The 14,833-nt window shown below is 33.3% G+C and overlaps 1 protein-coding gene across 1 annotated transcript; it reads right to left on the bottom strand.

The window, feature by feature from the left end:
• Positions 1-8,165: 8,165 nt before the first annotated feature.
• LOC127736913 (putative nuclease HARBI1) lies at positions 8,166-8,754 on the bottom strand. The gene is given in 2 exon segments (XM_052247478.1): positions 8,166-8,501; positions 8,503-8,754. Coding segments are annotated over 2 exon segments (588 nt in total).
• Positions 8,755-14,833: the final 6,079 nt, after the last annotated feature.

Genomic DNA, 14,833 nt, shown 5'->3' with positions numbered 1-14,833 from the left:
CTAGAGTATTCCTGAATTAACTTTGTCAATTTGTCTTTTTCCATTTCAGTTAACTTATCAGACGTACTATCTTCTAGATGCTGCAAATACTCAGGCAGTACTTGCTTTTCATTTTCTAATGATTGTATCTCACCTTGACCTTCAAGTGTATCAACACCACTAACTGACCCTACTACAGTGTTTTCATTTAACTTTACTGTCTTCTGGTTCATATTTAATAAAAGCAAAGAACAATTTTTGTCAGTATCAACTAATGATTTGGCTAACACCAAGCCTTTCTGTTTAACAAAGTCTGTACTTTCAACTAATCCTGACTCATTATCAATATGTCCATTGATATAGCTTTCAACTAACAGTTCACTGTTTGGTGGTATAGAAACCTTATATGTAAGCCTAACCTTAGCACATACTTTACTTGTTTCTTTTTAAAATTTTATCTTTTCACCTTTTATAATTAATACCTCTTTTCCTATGTGTATTTCTACATCATGTTAAGCAAGAGAGTTTATAAGGTGGTCTTTCTTCAAAATGGACCGACTTCTCGATCTTGAACTCAGTCCCTAACCATTTAAATTATTGTCAATTGGCTGTGCCTGGAAGTTCCCTTGATTGTTAAATTGTGGGTGTAAATATCTACAACGAGTTTGAATATGTCCTATTTCGTTACAGTGGTAACACCTTATTTCCCTGTTTCGAGGTCCATAACGCTTCTGTGAATCATAATTATTCTGATTTGCCTCAAATCTTTTAGGGGGTGGATTTTCAGGTACCCTGTTATCTTTATTGAACAACTTTTCAAGCTTTTCATGTAATAATTTGGATATATCTTGCATAGTTAAACCATCAGGCTTACTATTTTCAACTTTACACGTTTAAGTTTGTAGTGTGAAGTCACTTTGCTCACTGTCTGTCCCTTCAGGTTTAAATATTCTATCAGAAGAACCCAAGAAAGCTTCAAATTCACTAGCAAAAGCAATAGCCTGAATTAATGTTTGTGGATGGTGAAATTGAACGTGTTTTTTCCACTCGTGATTGTTTAACCCGTGAATGTACTGATCTATAACAGTTTTTCATGTTTCTGTGGTACATGCTCATTGCTTTCGGTATGTTAAACTCATCTTCATTTTGTTTTGGCAAAACATAAGCGTTGTCATGATGCCTTTGTGTCTATTAATCGCAATTAGAATGCCTTACAGGACTGAACAGCGGAGTATCTGATTCACCTCTATACATATCATTGTTTTTATGTACGTTTACCCTATGCTCATGTTTTGTTGGAGTTCTGTCAATACAGAAAGGCTTCCTTTCAACTTCGGTGTCTGAATCTGAATCATAATTCAAACTTCTAAAACGTACTTGCGACTGTGTCATGTGTTTTGAATTTAATTTAGTCGTATTGTACCCAGTATCATCTAAATGTGTTTCACGTTTGTCATCCACCTCATTAATAAAAGTACAAGGTGTCGATGTACGCATGAACGGTTTGTGTACTCTGCTCGTGACCCTTACTTCATCTTCACTAAATCTATTATCTGTACATAATGAACTATCTACATATCTATAATTCAACTTACTCGTGTGTCGCTGATCTTCTGTATGTTTACCTGAACCACACAACTCTTCAAAACTGGCCTGAGTAGGACTTGCATATCCAGTAGCACCAATAACTGACTCAAATGACTGCTCCATTTCTTATAAATTTTCCCCCAAATCATTTAGTTTAGTTACAAACTAGAAAAGTTGCTTTATAACTACGCATCCGCCTCGCGGGACCAAAATGTAGCAGGAACAATTCTGCTGGAGATTCGGGGATGCGGACCACAGCTTGATCTAGTTTGAGTACTGATTAAATGGAGACGATGGATGCCAAATGTAAAAGCGCTATATAAGTATCTATGTAAATGAAAACCAAAAACAGTGAAATCAATATATCATTTAATCAACAAATACAACTTTTATTATGTAACCCAATAGTAGAAAAAAAATGGAATATTGGAGAAGCACGGCTTTCCTAGGTTGGACTGAACGTCAGTCCTCAGATAATTGAACATAATAATTTCAAACCGCTTGTATGAAACATATAAGTTTTCCGAAGAGGGTAATAAATGATTTGCGACGATGAAAATACTAAACTTTAGAATATAAATAAATATTTTAAACCAATGAATTCAAAATAGCAACAACTATTCAATTTAACAAATATATACTTAATAAGCTTCATGTAAATTATTTAATAAAGAAATATGAAATTTGAAGTTTAAACAAAGGAGATAATAATGACATAATAATGCTGTCTGCCACAACATATTAGGTACAGAAAATTTTTGGAAGAATACATAAACCCCCTTTTTTCAAAATATAACATATTTCCATTTTATCTACACTTAAAAATATAGAGGGAAAACAATTTGATCCGAAATTATGAACTTCATTTCAAATTAACAATCAACGGAAAATAAAACTGAATGAAGTTTTATGAATCGATCGAATAAATTATGCGAGAAAATCTTAAAAAAAAAAATAATTAAACAAAGAATATTAACTTAGATAATTTTAAAATGCTTGACTCACCTGAAACAGTAACCAGTAAAACAGTGGAATAAGTTTTACGTTCTTTTATCTTCAAAAGCGCACGACAAAGTACTACTTTTGATTTACTAATCCAATTTCGCGTTACGGTTTTAGGTTCAACCAAATGAAATTCGTTTGTCAGTCAAGCAACCTGAGTTACTCTGAAAAGAGGCATGGTAAATTTAAGGACCTTTCAAAACGTTCACTAAATAGAACAAAAACCCTTAATTAACGCTTATTCTGAACAGGATAAAAGACTTGATTAAAATTACATGTACTCTTGTCAACTCAAGGCTTGGAGCTAAAATCGGTCATCATTTAGTTTATAAAGTATAAATTCATTATCTAATATATTGACAGAAATAATGCTTTTCAAACAGAAAATATGAAGTTACAATTTCCTAAATAAATAAGTGCTAGTAACTCTATTTTCTCAATATTTTATAATTAACTTTTTCATAAAAATATAGATTGAAGGTAAAATTGACATTATGACAATGTCAGATTGTTATTGCTTTGATCTATCAACAACTTCATGGAACATACTACCAAAAGAAGGTCCAAATCATTGATTATAACAAGAAGTCCATACATGATTAGGGCCGAGTAATGAACTTCTGGTATAACAACATGTACTTCAAGGGTCAGGCAAATGAAGAATTTCTTCAAAAATGACTTGTAAACCTAAAAGAAAAAGTTGTCTTATATGAAATAGGCCACAACTTAATCTTGGATATTTAACTCCCGCCAATTCGCGGAACAAGAAATAATTCTCGTTATAGGAGAGGGAGAGGCAGATGATGTGGACATGTCACCCAATTCTATATCATGTCAACATGTAAGGAAAAATAATAAAAAAGGGTTTCAATAATGTATCTACATCAATACATCACCATTGACAACATTGGAACTGGAATACTAAGTATGATGATAATAAACTCATCATAGATACCCGATTGAAATTTTGTACGCAAGACGCGCGTTTCGTCTACAAAAGACTCAGCAGTGACGCTCGAATAAAAAAAAGTTAAAAAGGCCAAATTAAGTACAAAGTTGAAGAGCATTGAGGACCCTAAATTCTTAAGTTTTACCAAATACAGCTAAGGTAATCTATTCCTGGAGTAGAAAATCCTTAGTATTTCGAAAAATTCAAAGTTTTGTATAACTAAACAGTTAATTTATAGTTATGACCATATCAATGATAATTCATGTCAACACAGACGTGCTGACTACTGGGCTGGTGGTGCCATCGGGAGAAAACTCCACCAGCAGTAGCATCGACCCAGTGGTTGTAAATAAACTCATCATACATGAAGTTTTGAACGCTAGACGTGCGTCTAGTCTACTAAAGACTCATCAGTGACGCTCGAAATATATAAAAATATATAAAAAGGCCAAATAAAATACGAAGTTGAAGAGCATTGAGGACACAAAATTCCTTAGTTTTGCCAAATACAGCTACGGGTAATCTATTCCTGGGGGGGGGGGTTAGAAAATTCTTAGTATTTCGAAAAAAATTTAAAGTTTTGTAAACAGTTCATTTATAATTATGACCATATCAATGAAAGAGAGAAGATTAATATATCATAAAATGATAAACCATCTTACCTATCTTTCACTGATATTAATCTGAATGACAAACAATGTAAATCTAAATCCGGGACCTGAATGTTTAAACACAAATGTTATTGTGTATCCATGCGGTACATGGGACCAACCAGTAACATTGCGAGCAAGAGGTATAGTATGCGATACACGCAACCAATGACAGCGCATCCGGTGTCAATCTATGCAAACCAAGACATACTTAGAACCTGTAAATGACACAGCCATTGCCCGGGATTGCATCATGTGTAATTGCCTGAATTACTTCACCTTCTGCTATTCTTTAGTATTCAGCAATTCAAATCAATTTATATAAAAAATAAATATGTTGACAATGAAACAGCTATTCACCTTCACCAGAGTCCAAATGACGTGGATGTTAGCAAATATGGTCACCGTACGGACTACAACAAATAGCAGTATCCGCTAGTTAAGGACCCGACATGACAAAATGTGAAAAAAATAGAATTAGAATTTTCAACACACCAATTTACGAAAAACAAATATGACAGACAATCACTGAATTAAAGGCTCCTGACTTGGGACAGACACATAAACAATGTTCCGGATTCAACATGTTTGTGAACGCTTAACTCACCCCCTTAGCCTATTGTCAAATATGCTCATCATTAGCCAAACATCTGCTGTTATAAACTACTACACACTTCAACGCCAGGGCGGAAACACAAAAGAAAAGGAGCAAGATTATACAAATCCTAAAACTGTTTTTGTATTAAATCAACTTCCAATGAATATAAGGAACAAACAAGGCGAATTGGTAAATCTTATTGATATCACAAAACCAGAAATAATTCTTGGAACCGAGACCTATATAATTTTTGGAACCGAGACCTGGCTTTCATCAAAAGAAGAATCACCAAATTCTCCGAACGATGTATTATATAATAGCTAATAGCTATAATTGTCAGACCACCGATTCACCTACTCCAATTTAGAACATATGACATTAGACATTAGACATATGTGAAGGTATCCCTTCCCTGACAAAAATAGTGCTTGGTGTCATTGTTCACTTAAACTAATCAACAAATTTGCAGAAATGAAACTTTTGGTAAAGAAGAAATCTATTTAGACCATTTTGAGTATTGCATAAAAAAATTGAGGATTAATGGGCTTCATGATATATAACTTATTTAAGATTTACAGAAAATCAGGTGTTATATTAAGTATTAGCTGCCTTCCGCACGTAATGTTTCACTACAAGATTTAAACATTCGTTAAAAGTTAGTATGTAGAATGCTGATACATGTGCAGTTCAGGATATATCTTGTTTTTTAGAAGTTAAACTTGAGGTAAAGTATTAAGAAAGCTGTAAAAATTGAAAAAAAAATGGTTGAAAAGATAGGGATTTTGAATTGGTAGTCTGAAACGTATAGATATGACGGAACCTAAGCGGAGGGGGGAGTATTTATAGCTGTCAATGAAACATACATAACCTCATCGGTACAAGAACTTCAAACCGACTGCAAGATTGTTTGGTGCAAGATTGAGATAGTGGGGCATACACATTCTATCTCTCCATCTATTAAAATCACAAAACATCAAATTAAAAAGAATATAATGAATATGGAATCAGCATTGAAAGTGCAAGTAAAATACGAAATGCCTTTATGATCTCAGCTGGTAACTTCAACCTATCGGACTGGGATTGGTGTAGCAAAGACACTAGGCTGCTCACTCAATGTGTAACCAATCATGAAAGGTATGTTGACATATTGGATGATTATTGGATGTCACAACTGGTGAATAAACCAATCAGAGAACCGAATTCTCTTGACCTTGTGGTAATAAACCGTCCAGATATCTTCAGGAGAGTTGAAACCATATCCGGACTCTCAGATCATGACATCGTTTTTCGCAAAAGTTAATCTCAACTCTCGGAAATCTATTAAAAACAGAGGATTATACCATTATACAGAAAAGCATATTGGTAAAATATGAAGTTAAATCTGAATAATTTACACAAATGTATACCTCAATGAATGAACAGAAATCAAGTGTAGGTTCACTGTAGACACACTTCCAAACCAAAAGCATAGGAATACTTATACACAAAAAAAAATACAACTAGAAAGAAAGATGGTAGTCCCTGAATCACAATCACAACAACATTATGATGATTTTTAATTTATAGGAAATTAATTAATGATTTGAGAATTAATTATCGTAGGGTTCATAGTTGTGCTGTTGAACCATCAACTTGGGTATCTCATTTCAACGGATTAAATCAAATACATGATTCGTTCAAAGAATGAATGACCAATTTGGGAAATTAATTTGCTGATCTTGGGAAAAAAATGTTTAAATATTTTGATAAACTAATAACAGAAAGGAATTTCATTTGCCATTTTAAGCTACAAGGTTACAAACCACCAGGCTTGGATACCATTTCAAACAATATGATTAAACATAGTCAGACAATTTTACTACTATCTCTTCCATAGATATTGAAATATTGTCTCCTTCTTAGATTAATTATACCCTCGAAACTGGACTGAAGGTTGCATTATGTACAGTCATACACTAGTCTTGTGATATCACAGACCGTTATAATTGTGAGGGTTTTTTTTGTCGAGTATCGAGTTGCGAGTTATTATAGAGGACTCACAACCACTAATGCAATAAGCAATCTCTTTAACTGTATACTTAACTATATAAGTAGTATAACCATGGAAGTAAAATAGTTGAATACTAGTATATACTCCCATGGTAGAAACTCGGTTACACGTAATTATGATTGTCCGATAAGTTTTATCAGAAAAGCAAAAACATCTAACTATATCATTTATTTTAAAATGCATTATTGATCAGTACTGCAATACTTAAGATGGGAGAATGTTAGCTAGTAATGTTGATTTTTATAAAGCTTTTGATAAATGGGTTTAGTTCACGGTTTTACAGTTTTATTAAGATTATAAAGATTAAGAAATTGTATCATGAAACTAAATCATGTATTAGAATACAAGATAAAAAAGAACTGAACTCTTTCAAATCAAGATTGGTGTATAACAAGGAGATAATTTAAGTCCTAACTTGTTCAAAATATTTATTAATAGCCTTCCAGTTTATGTTGGATAAACCAGAGATTAAATATGTAATTATCCTAGATGAAAAACACATTCCTTGCCTCGTGTATGCTTTTGACATTTTAATTTTATCTTAATCAGCAGAAGGTCTACAAGAGAAATTAAATAAGTAATGATTAGTGCTTCCATATAAATTCTGAGAAGACTAAACTACTGTTATTAAAAAAGGCTTGCAGAAATATCTCTCATAAATTTATATTTGACAAAGATCAGTTACTAGTAGTGTTTGTATATATTCATGAACATTTGGATGTCCAGTTTAATACACCAGCTCATTTTCATGTGCTCAGAAGCTTAATTCAAACTCTATAACGTAATAGTACATAACCTTATTTACTGCTACTGTTTAAACTGAAAATCGTGTATTGATCACACAATAAAGGGCATACTTTTATATGGATGTGAAATTTGGGGATATTTTTATCCCTTACATGTACATAAGAAAAGGCATCATCAGTAAAACCATTTTTACAATTTTGTGAGAAAAAAAACATTATAAATTATGCAAATATATGATAACTTGTGTGTTCACAGGCATTATTAAGAAAATATTGGTTCCTCATTTTCATTGGTAAAAACTGCAGATGAATGTTATAAAAGGTTATATGAACCTGAAAAGCCACCTTGATAAGTGTCAATTAATGTAATAAGCGAGTCTATAGTGGGTTTTTTCAAAGCTGTCAACCTAAGCATTGAACTATTAATAAACTTTTTGCACAAAGAGTAGAGGAGTTAATAAATATCTGGTAGTTGTAATGATAAAAAATACAATATTAAAAAGTAATTGGATGATACAATTTATTCAATGTCCAAATCTTTCATTTATCAGCCTGTTTCTAACATTTGAACCATCATTCAAATGCCCGACATACTGTTGTCTGTCTATGTGTCTATGTGTCCTTGGTCTGGGCGATTTCGGTCAATGTCTGCCGGCAATGGGATTCTATTTGCTATACACATATTATGTAAAACAGCAACAGCAATAAAAATGTCACAGCATTTTAATGGTCTGTAAAGCAATGTGCCAGCACTTGCATCTATGCAACGGAAACGTGATTTTAAGACTCCAAAACTCCTTTCGACAACGCTCCTCGTCTTCATATGGGAAGCATTGTATCTTTGTTGATTTCTCGTTGTTGGGTTAAGCACAGGAGTGAGAAGCCATGGTCGAAGTGGATACCCACTATCTCCTATCAGCCATCCATGCATGATCAATTGTTCCGTCCTCAAACATTTTACTCAAGCTAGAATTAGCCCAAATGAAGGCGTCGTGAGTTGCACCTGGCCATTTAGCTACAATGTTTAGAAATTTCATGTTAGAGTCACAAACTCCTTGAACATTAATAGAGTGGTAGTTTTTTCTGTTCACATATAAATATTCATCTTCTAATGGAGATTTTATTCTAATGTGCGTCCCGTCTATTGCTCCGACGATATTTGGGAAGTCATCAATGCTGTAAAAGCCTTCCATCGTGTTATGCAGCTGTGCTCGATCAGTTGGCATCTTAATGTATTGGCTGCATACTCTTTTCAAACACATTGTCACATCCCGGGTAATTCTTGAAACACTTGAGATTGAAATATTGTGTACGTCGGCGTTGACGAGCTGAAAACTCCCAGTTGCAAAAAATCTCAAAGCAACCATGACTTGTAAAGAGACAGGGAAAGCGCGAGATCTCCTCGTTGGTCTTTGAAGATCAAATTCAAACAATCTGCAAATATCTATTATCATAGGACGTGATAGTCTGTATTTTCTTACTATTTCTGTGTCATCTAGGTAATCCAAAGGGTTGTCAGGGTCTCGGAAAATTCTATTTCTGCGTATGTTTTGATGTTGTCGTCTGAGGTGCATGAAAACTAGAGCCACCATATTTGTTTACAACTCATGTTAGGACATCGTAACGATGTCTTAACTTAGGACTATCCTAAGACCATCATAAGACACCTCTCGTGTAGTCCTAACTTTAAGACCAACTTTAAGAGATGTCCTAAGTTATGACCACTTCGTGAAACCCACTTAGGACTAAGATATGTCGTAAGACCATCCTAAGACATGTCTTAGTCCTAAGACAGCTTCGTGAAACTGGCCCCAGGTCTTTAGGAAAGAACGAACAAACTGTAGAAGAGCGTCACTGAGATGAACTCCACATTCCTTTTGTTGATATCTGACTGGAAAGAAGAAAGGGGAAGACAAAAAGAAACACGGCGAAAAACTGTAAATTGATTTGAAGGAGATAGGGATGTCCTGGTTAGAAGCAGAGAAAAAAGCACTAGACAGAGAGTTATGTATGTGAAGAAATGAACTATAACTGTATGAAAATTATAAAAAAAAATATGATTAGGATTTTGAAACTATTTATCAGAAGTGTACTTGTAGTATGTATGTTTATGTTCTAATTCACCTGTTCAAACAAACATAAAGTATTTATGTGCACATCGCTACTTATTTTGTGAAACCTACTTCAAACCCAAACTGTATACTATATCATTATTGGTATAAAATAAGAAACACATTTCTGATTTTGTCCAGCACGGTGACCATGTCATTTTGTCCAGCACGGTGACCATGTCATTTTATTAAACATTATACAAGCTAAATCGTCATTTCACTGTCCACAAAAACATTGGATTCACTGAATGCAAAAACGTAACGTCCACTAAATAAAATTTTTTATGGTACACTGGCCTTACAGAGTATCTAAAAATAAACAAATATCATAATTAGTACACATCCAATTGATCTCTGAACTACATTACAATTCTACACTACTGTAAATATGTCTACACTGTAGTAGTAATCAACGTGGTCACCGCCTAACCTCGATAACTGAAAAAACGTGATCCTTTTCTTATATACTACCCGCGAAATCCAAATCGGTTCTTACCCTAGGTACTACGCGACTAAAAATAACTACGCGTAGAGCACATAAATATATTGTTAAAACAAGTCCAACAATTCAAACGTTTCGGGATAAGACATTTTAATGGACTTGCTGTTGTTCTACTGATCAAGAATCAAAAAGGTCAGAGTTGAGAACTAAAAATAGAGGCTTTAAAGAGCCTGAATCGCTTACCAGGTACTCTAGCTATATGGAATATTAAGACCAAGATTCAGTTATTTATGTTTTTTTTTTTTTTACATAAGAGCCAAAAAACGCAAAAATGGATAATAACACATATGAGGAGTCGATTAATGATTTTGGTTATGTTTGACCTTTAGAGATCTTGTCTTGTTGGTCATGTGTACTATTTACCATCTCATTGTCTACCACAATTGAGTTAAGTTGTTGTTGCCTATATGCAGATCTTGTATTGCAGTGATCATTTTATTCATTACACTTTCTGTCTCTATCTTTTCAAGTTACTGAAATATTGGTAATATTCGTTCATTTATAACTCCAATAAAGAGTCATTGTCGATTTCAGTTGTGTTGACTTTTTTCTACCACAATTGAGTTAAGTCGTTGTAGCCTATATGCAGATCATCATCTTATATTTCAGTGATCATTTTATTCATTACACTTTCTGTCTATCTATTCAAGTTAGTGAAACATTGGTAACATTCGTTCATTTATAACTCAAAAAGGAGTCATTGTCGATTTAAGTTGTGTTGACTTTTTTTGCAGATAATACTTCGCTGATCATTTAAGATGTTTATAGTTTCTCTCTTTTTTTTTACAGTCTTCACCAAAATGCAAAAATGGTTAAAATTCGTCATTAAAGGCTGATTACTCCTATAAGGAGTCGACTGATATTTTTGGCTATATGACTTATTTGAAGATCTTGTCTAGATGATAATTTTTGCTGTTTTAAGGTTCTCTCTATCAGTTATAGTTTAAAAGCTATAAAGCAAAAAAGGTAAAAATTGTCATTTAAGGACAATAATTACTCTAAGAAATTCAAAAGTATAATTTACCTACATTTAGGAAAGCACAATCACAATATCAAATTTATAAAATTCCAACCACTCGAAAAGATCCAGAAGCAACAAGGGCAATCCCATAAACAATTTGAAGATTCCCGTAAAATTATCGAACTGTCTTGGATTATACGACTGCAGCAGACAGCATATTCCCTAGGTCTAAAGGGCAATATCATGAAACAAGGGAACATATCTCAAACTTCTTCTATTGTTATCATGAAAATTGATGATAAAAGACAACGTAATAATAGATCTCATGGCAAACATATCAATCGAAATCAACGAATTAAACATCGTATATATATATAAATTATACACTTGACAATCTCCTATCTATATTAAAAAATAAACAATGGTAGTCATCAACTATTATGCAAACGTGGTCAAATACGAATTAGTAAATTACATAATATTTTCAAGGAGGGTGACACAAATTCGTTTCTCAGCCCACTCTATGAAGGTACGCGTATAAATACAGATTTTTGTGACCATAGAATGTTCCCGCGTATCGATATACCTGAAGATCATAAACGGCATTTTCTGAAACTTAAATATATATATATATATATTATATATTATATTAACAGAGGTATTAATTTTATCAACTTATCTAGTATATTTAATGAATCTACCATTCAAAACGTTATACCTCCTTTTTTGATAACACAGAACCACCTATTATTTCGTATACACACAAAAAAACCAGCAGAAGTTTCATTTTTAATTATACGTCAGTGTAGAAATAATACCCAGCTAACTTGTGATTGTGAATTGTCGAATTTTAGATATGATTCCTATGGCCATGCATGTTATTACGAGGGATCTCAATATCGTTCAAGACCGAGATTTTTAAAAACCTTTTGAAAAATGTACCAAAATATCGTCCTCCGTCTAAAATAGATTGATAAATTGCGTGCTTTTGACGGTCCTTTTGAGTCAGCTGATAGTTTTTACTTTTCAACTCTTTACACTACACTTCCACACAATCTTATCAAACAAAAGTTTTTCTAATTAATTAAATGATTATTTCAAACATCTAATTGTAATTATATTTGCTGCAACTCATCTAAAGCCTTCTTCTCTAACGAGAAAGGTATATATGATACATATACGTACTGGAGGTATAATGAGATGATTGAAGCGGTTATTTTTTCTACTTGATAACATTTATTTACGTTACGGCAATAAAGTGTATCGACAGGTTGAAGATATTCCTATGGGCACCAATTGCGCACCTTTAATAGCAAACTTGTTGTATTGTTATGAAATACAGTTTATGACCAAACTTAGTAAAGACCCGTCTAAATTGCATTTAATTGATAAATTCAACAACAATTGTCGTTATCTTGATGATACTTTTTCGTTAGATAATTAAGAATTTTCTAAATGTACTGCCGAAATTTACCAAAAGGAACTTACTTTGAATAAATCAAATATAAACGGTAATAACTGTCGTTTCATAAATTTAGATATTTCAGATTTACACGAGAAGCTCTATACTAAAATTTACGACAAAAGGGACGATTTGTCTTTTCTTATTGTTAATTTTCCTTTTTTTGGATGGTGATGTTCCTTTGGTACCATCTTACGGTGTTTATATATCACAACTCGTTCGCTATGCCCATGTATGTAGTGACGTTTTGGATTTCAATGAACGTAATCTATGTATTAATGGTAAATTATTAAGACATGGATTTCGTTACCACGAATTACTTAAAACCTTTACTCAATTCTTACAAAGATACAAAGATTTGGTCAGTGAGTTTGGCTGTACCTGTAGAACACTTATTTCAAACGGGATAACACATCATAATTTTTACGGAGATGTTGTTTAGCGAGCCCGGAAATTTAGATATCATCCGGGTAAACTAATCGATCCTTTAAATAAACCTTTCCTAAAAGGTTACCAATTCAACACTGATATTAGATCTTTAAATACTGTTTTTATTGGTATAAATATTGATTTTGTTATCAGTAAATTACATCCAAACTAATATTATTGTAATATACACATACATATGCACATTCAAGTTTTTTTTCTAGATGCCTCTCTGGTTTTGTTGTGTTATAAGGTTGCTTTAAGATAAGATAAGATAAGATACATTTTATTTCCAATAGAGGACCATAATGGGCAAAATCAGGACAATTGAACGGCGACCACAACTTAAGCGGTACTATAAAAAACATGTTTGATGGAGCATCGTTTGTTACGACTAACAGTAAATAATTATCAAAGGTACCAGGATTATAATTTAATACGCCAGACGCGCGTTTCGTCTACATAAGACTCATCAGTGACGCTCAGATCAAAATAGTTATAAAGCCAAACAAGTACAAAGTTGAAGAGCATTGAGGACCCAAAATTCCAAAAAGTTGTGCCAAATACGGCTAAGGTAATCTTTTCATGGGATAAGAAAATCCTTAGTGTTTCGAAAAATTCAAAGTTTTGTAACAGGAAATTTATAAAAATGACCATATAATTGATATTCATGTCAACACCGAAGTGCTGACTACTGGGCTGGTAATACCCTCGGGGACGAAACGTCCACCAGCAGTGGCATCGACCCAGTGGCGTAAATAATTATCAAAGGTACCAGGATTATAATTTAATACGCCAGACGCGCGTTTCGTCTACATAAGACTCATCAGTGACGCTCAGATCAAAATAGTTATAAAGCCAAACAAGTACAAAGTTGAAGAGCATTGAGGACCCAAAATTCCAAAAAGTTGTGCCAAATACGGCTAAGGTAATCTATTCATGGGATAAGAAAATCCTTAGTGTTTCGAAAAATTCAAAGTTTTGTAACAGGAAATTTATAAAAATGACCATATAATTGATATTCATGTCAACACCGAAGTGCTGACTACTGGGCTGGTGATACCCTCGGGGACGAAACGTCCACCAGCAGTGGCATCGACCCAGTGGCGTAAATAATTATCAAAGGTACCAGGATTATAATTTAATACGCCAGACGCGCGTTTCGTCTACATAAGACTCATCAGTGACGCTCAGATCAAAATAGTTATAAAGCCAAACAAGTACAAAGTTGAAGAGCATTGAGGACCCAAAATTCCAAAAAAAGTTGTGCCAAATACGGCTAAGGTAATCCACTACTATTCATGGGATAAGAAAATCCTTAGTGTTTCGAAAAATTCAAAGTATTCTAACAGGAAATTTATAAAAGTGACCATATGATAACTAATCCATCGGTTGTGGTATAAGAGGCTATAGCTATTTAAACAGGCAAGTGTTCCTTGTGCAACTTTTTTAATACGGATATACTTTAGCATTTTACTTTTGCAAATTCGGACAGAAATGTTCTACAAGATAGTTGATGTACTTGACGTAGAAGATTAGTTAGTTTCGTTAATCAGGATGACGAAATTGTAGAGTCGTTACTTTGAAGTATGAACCATACCATGCAAACTCTAAATGCGTGAACCTCTTGATGTGCCACATAGCAGATTATATGTTTAAACTATACCAGGTCTTCAAATATGATCTATATTGTCACATATTTGATCTAAACTAATGTTGTCATTGTATGACGAATAGACTTTTTGTAATGTATTTCCTATAATTATGTACCAATATATATCCTTTCTTGTAGATGTTCTTTAGAATATGT

The sequence above is a fragment of the Mytilus californianus genome, unplaced genomic scaffold, assembly GCF_021869535.1.
Source record: "Mytilus californianus isolate M0D057914Y unplaced genomic scaffold, xbMytCali1.0.p SCAF_4, whole genome shotgun sequence".
NCBI classification, from domain to species: Eukaryota; Metazoa; Mollusca; class Bivalvia; order Mytilida; family Mytilidae; genus Mytilus; species Mytilus californianus.
The sequence above is the reverse complement of the archived record's forward strand: the minus strand, read 5'-3'. Positions and strand labels throughout refer to the sequence as shown.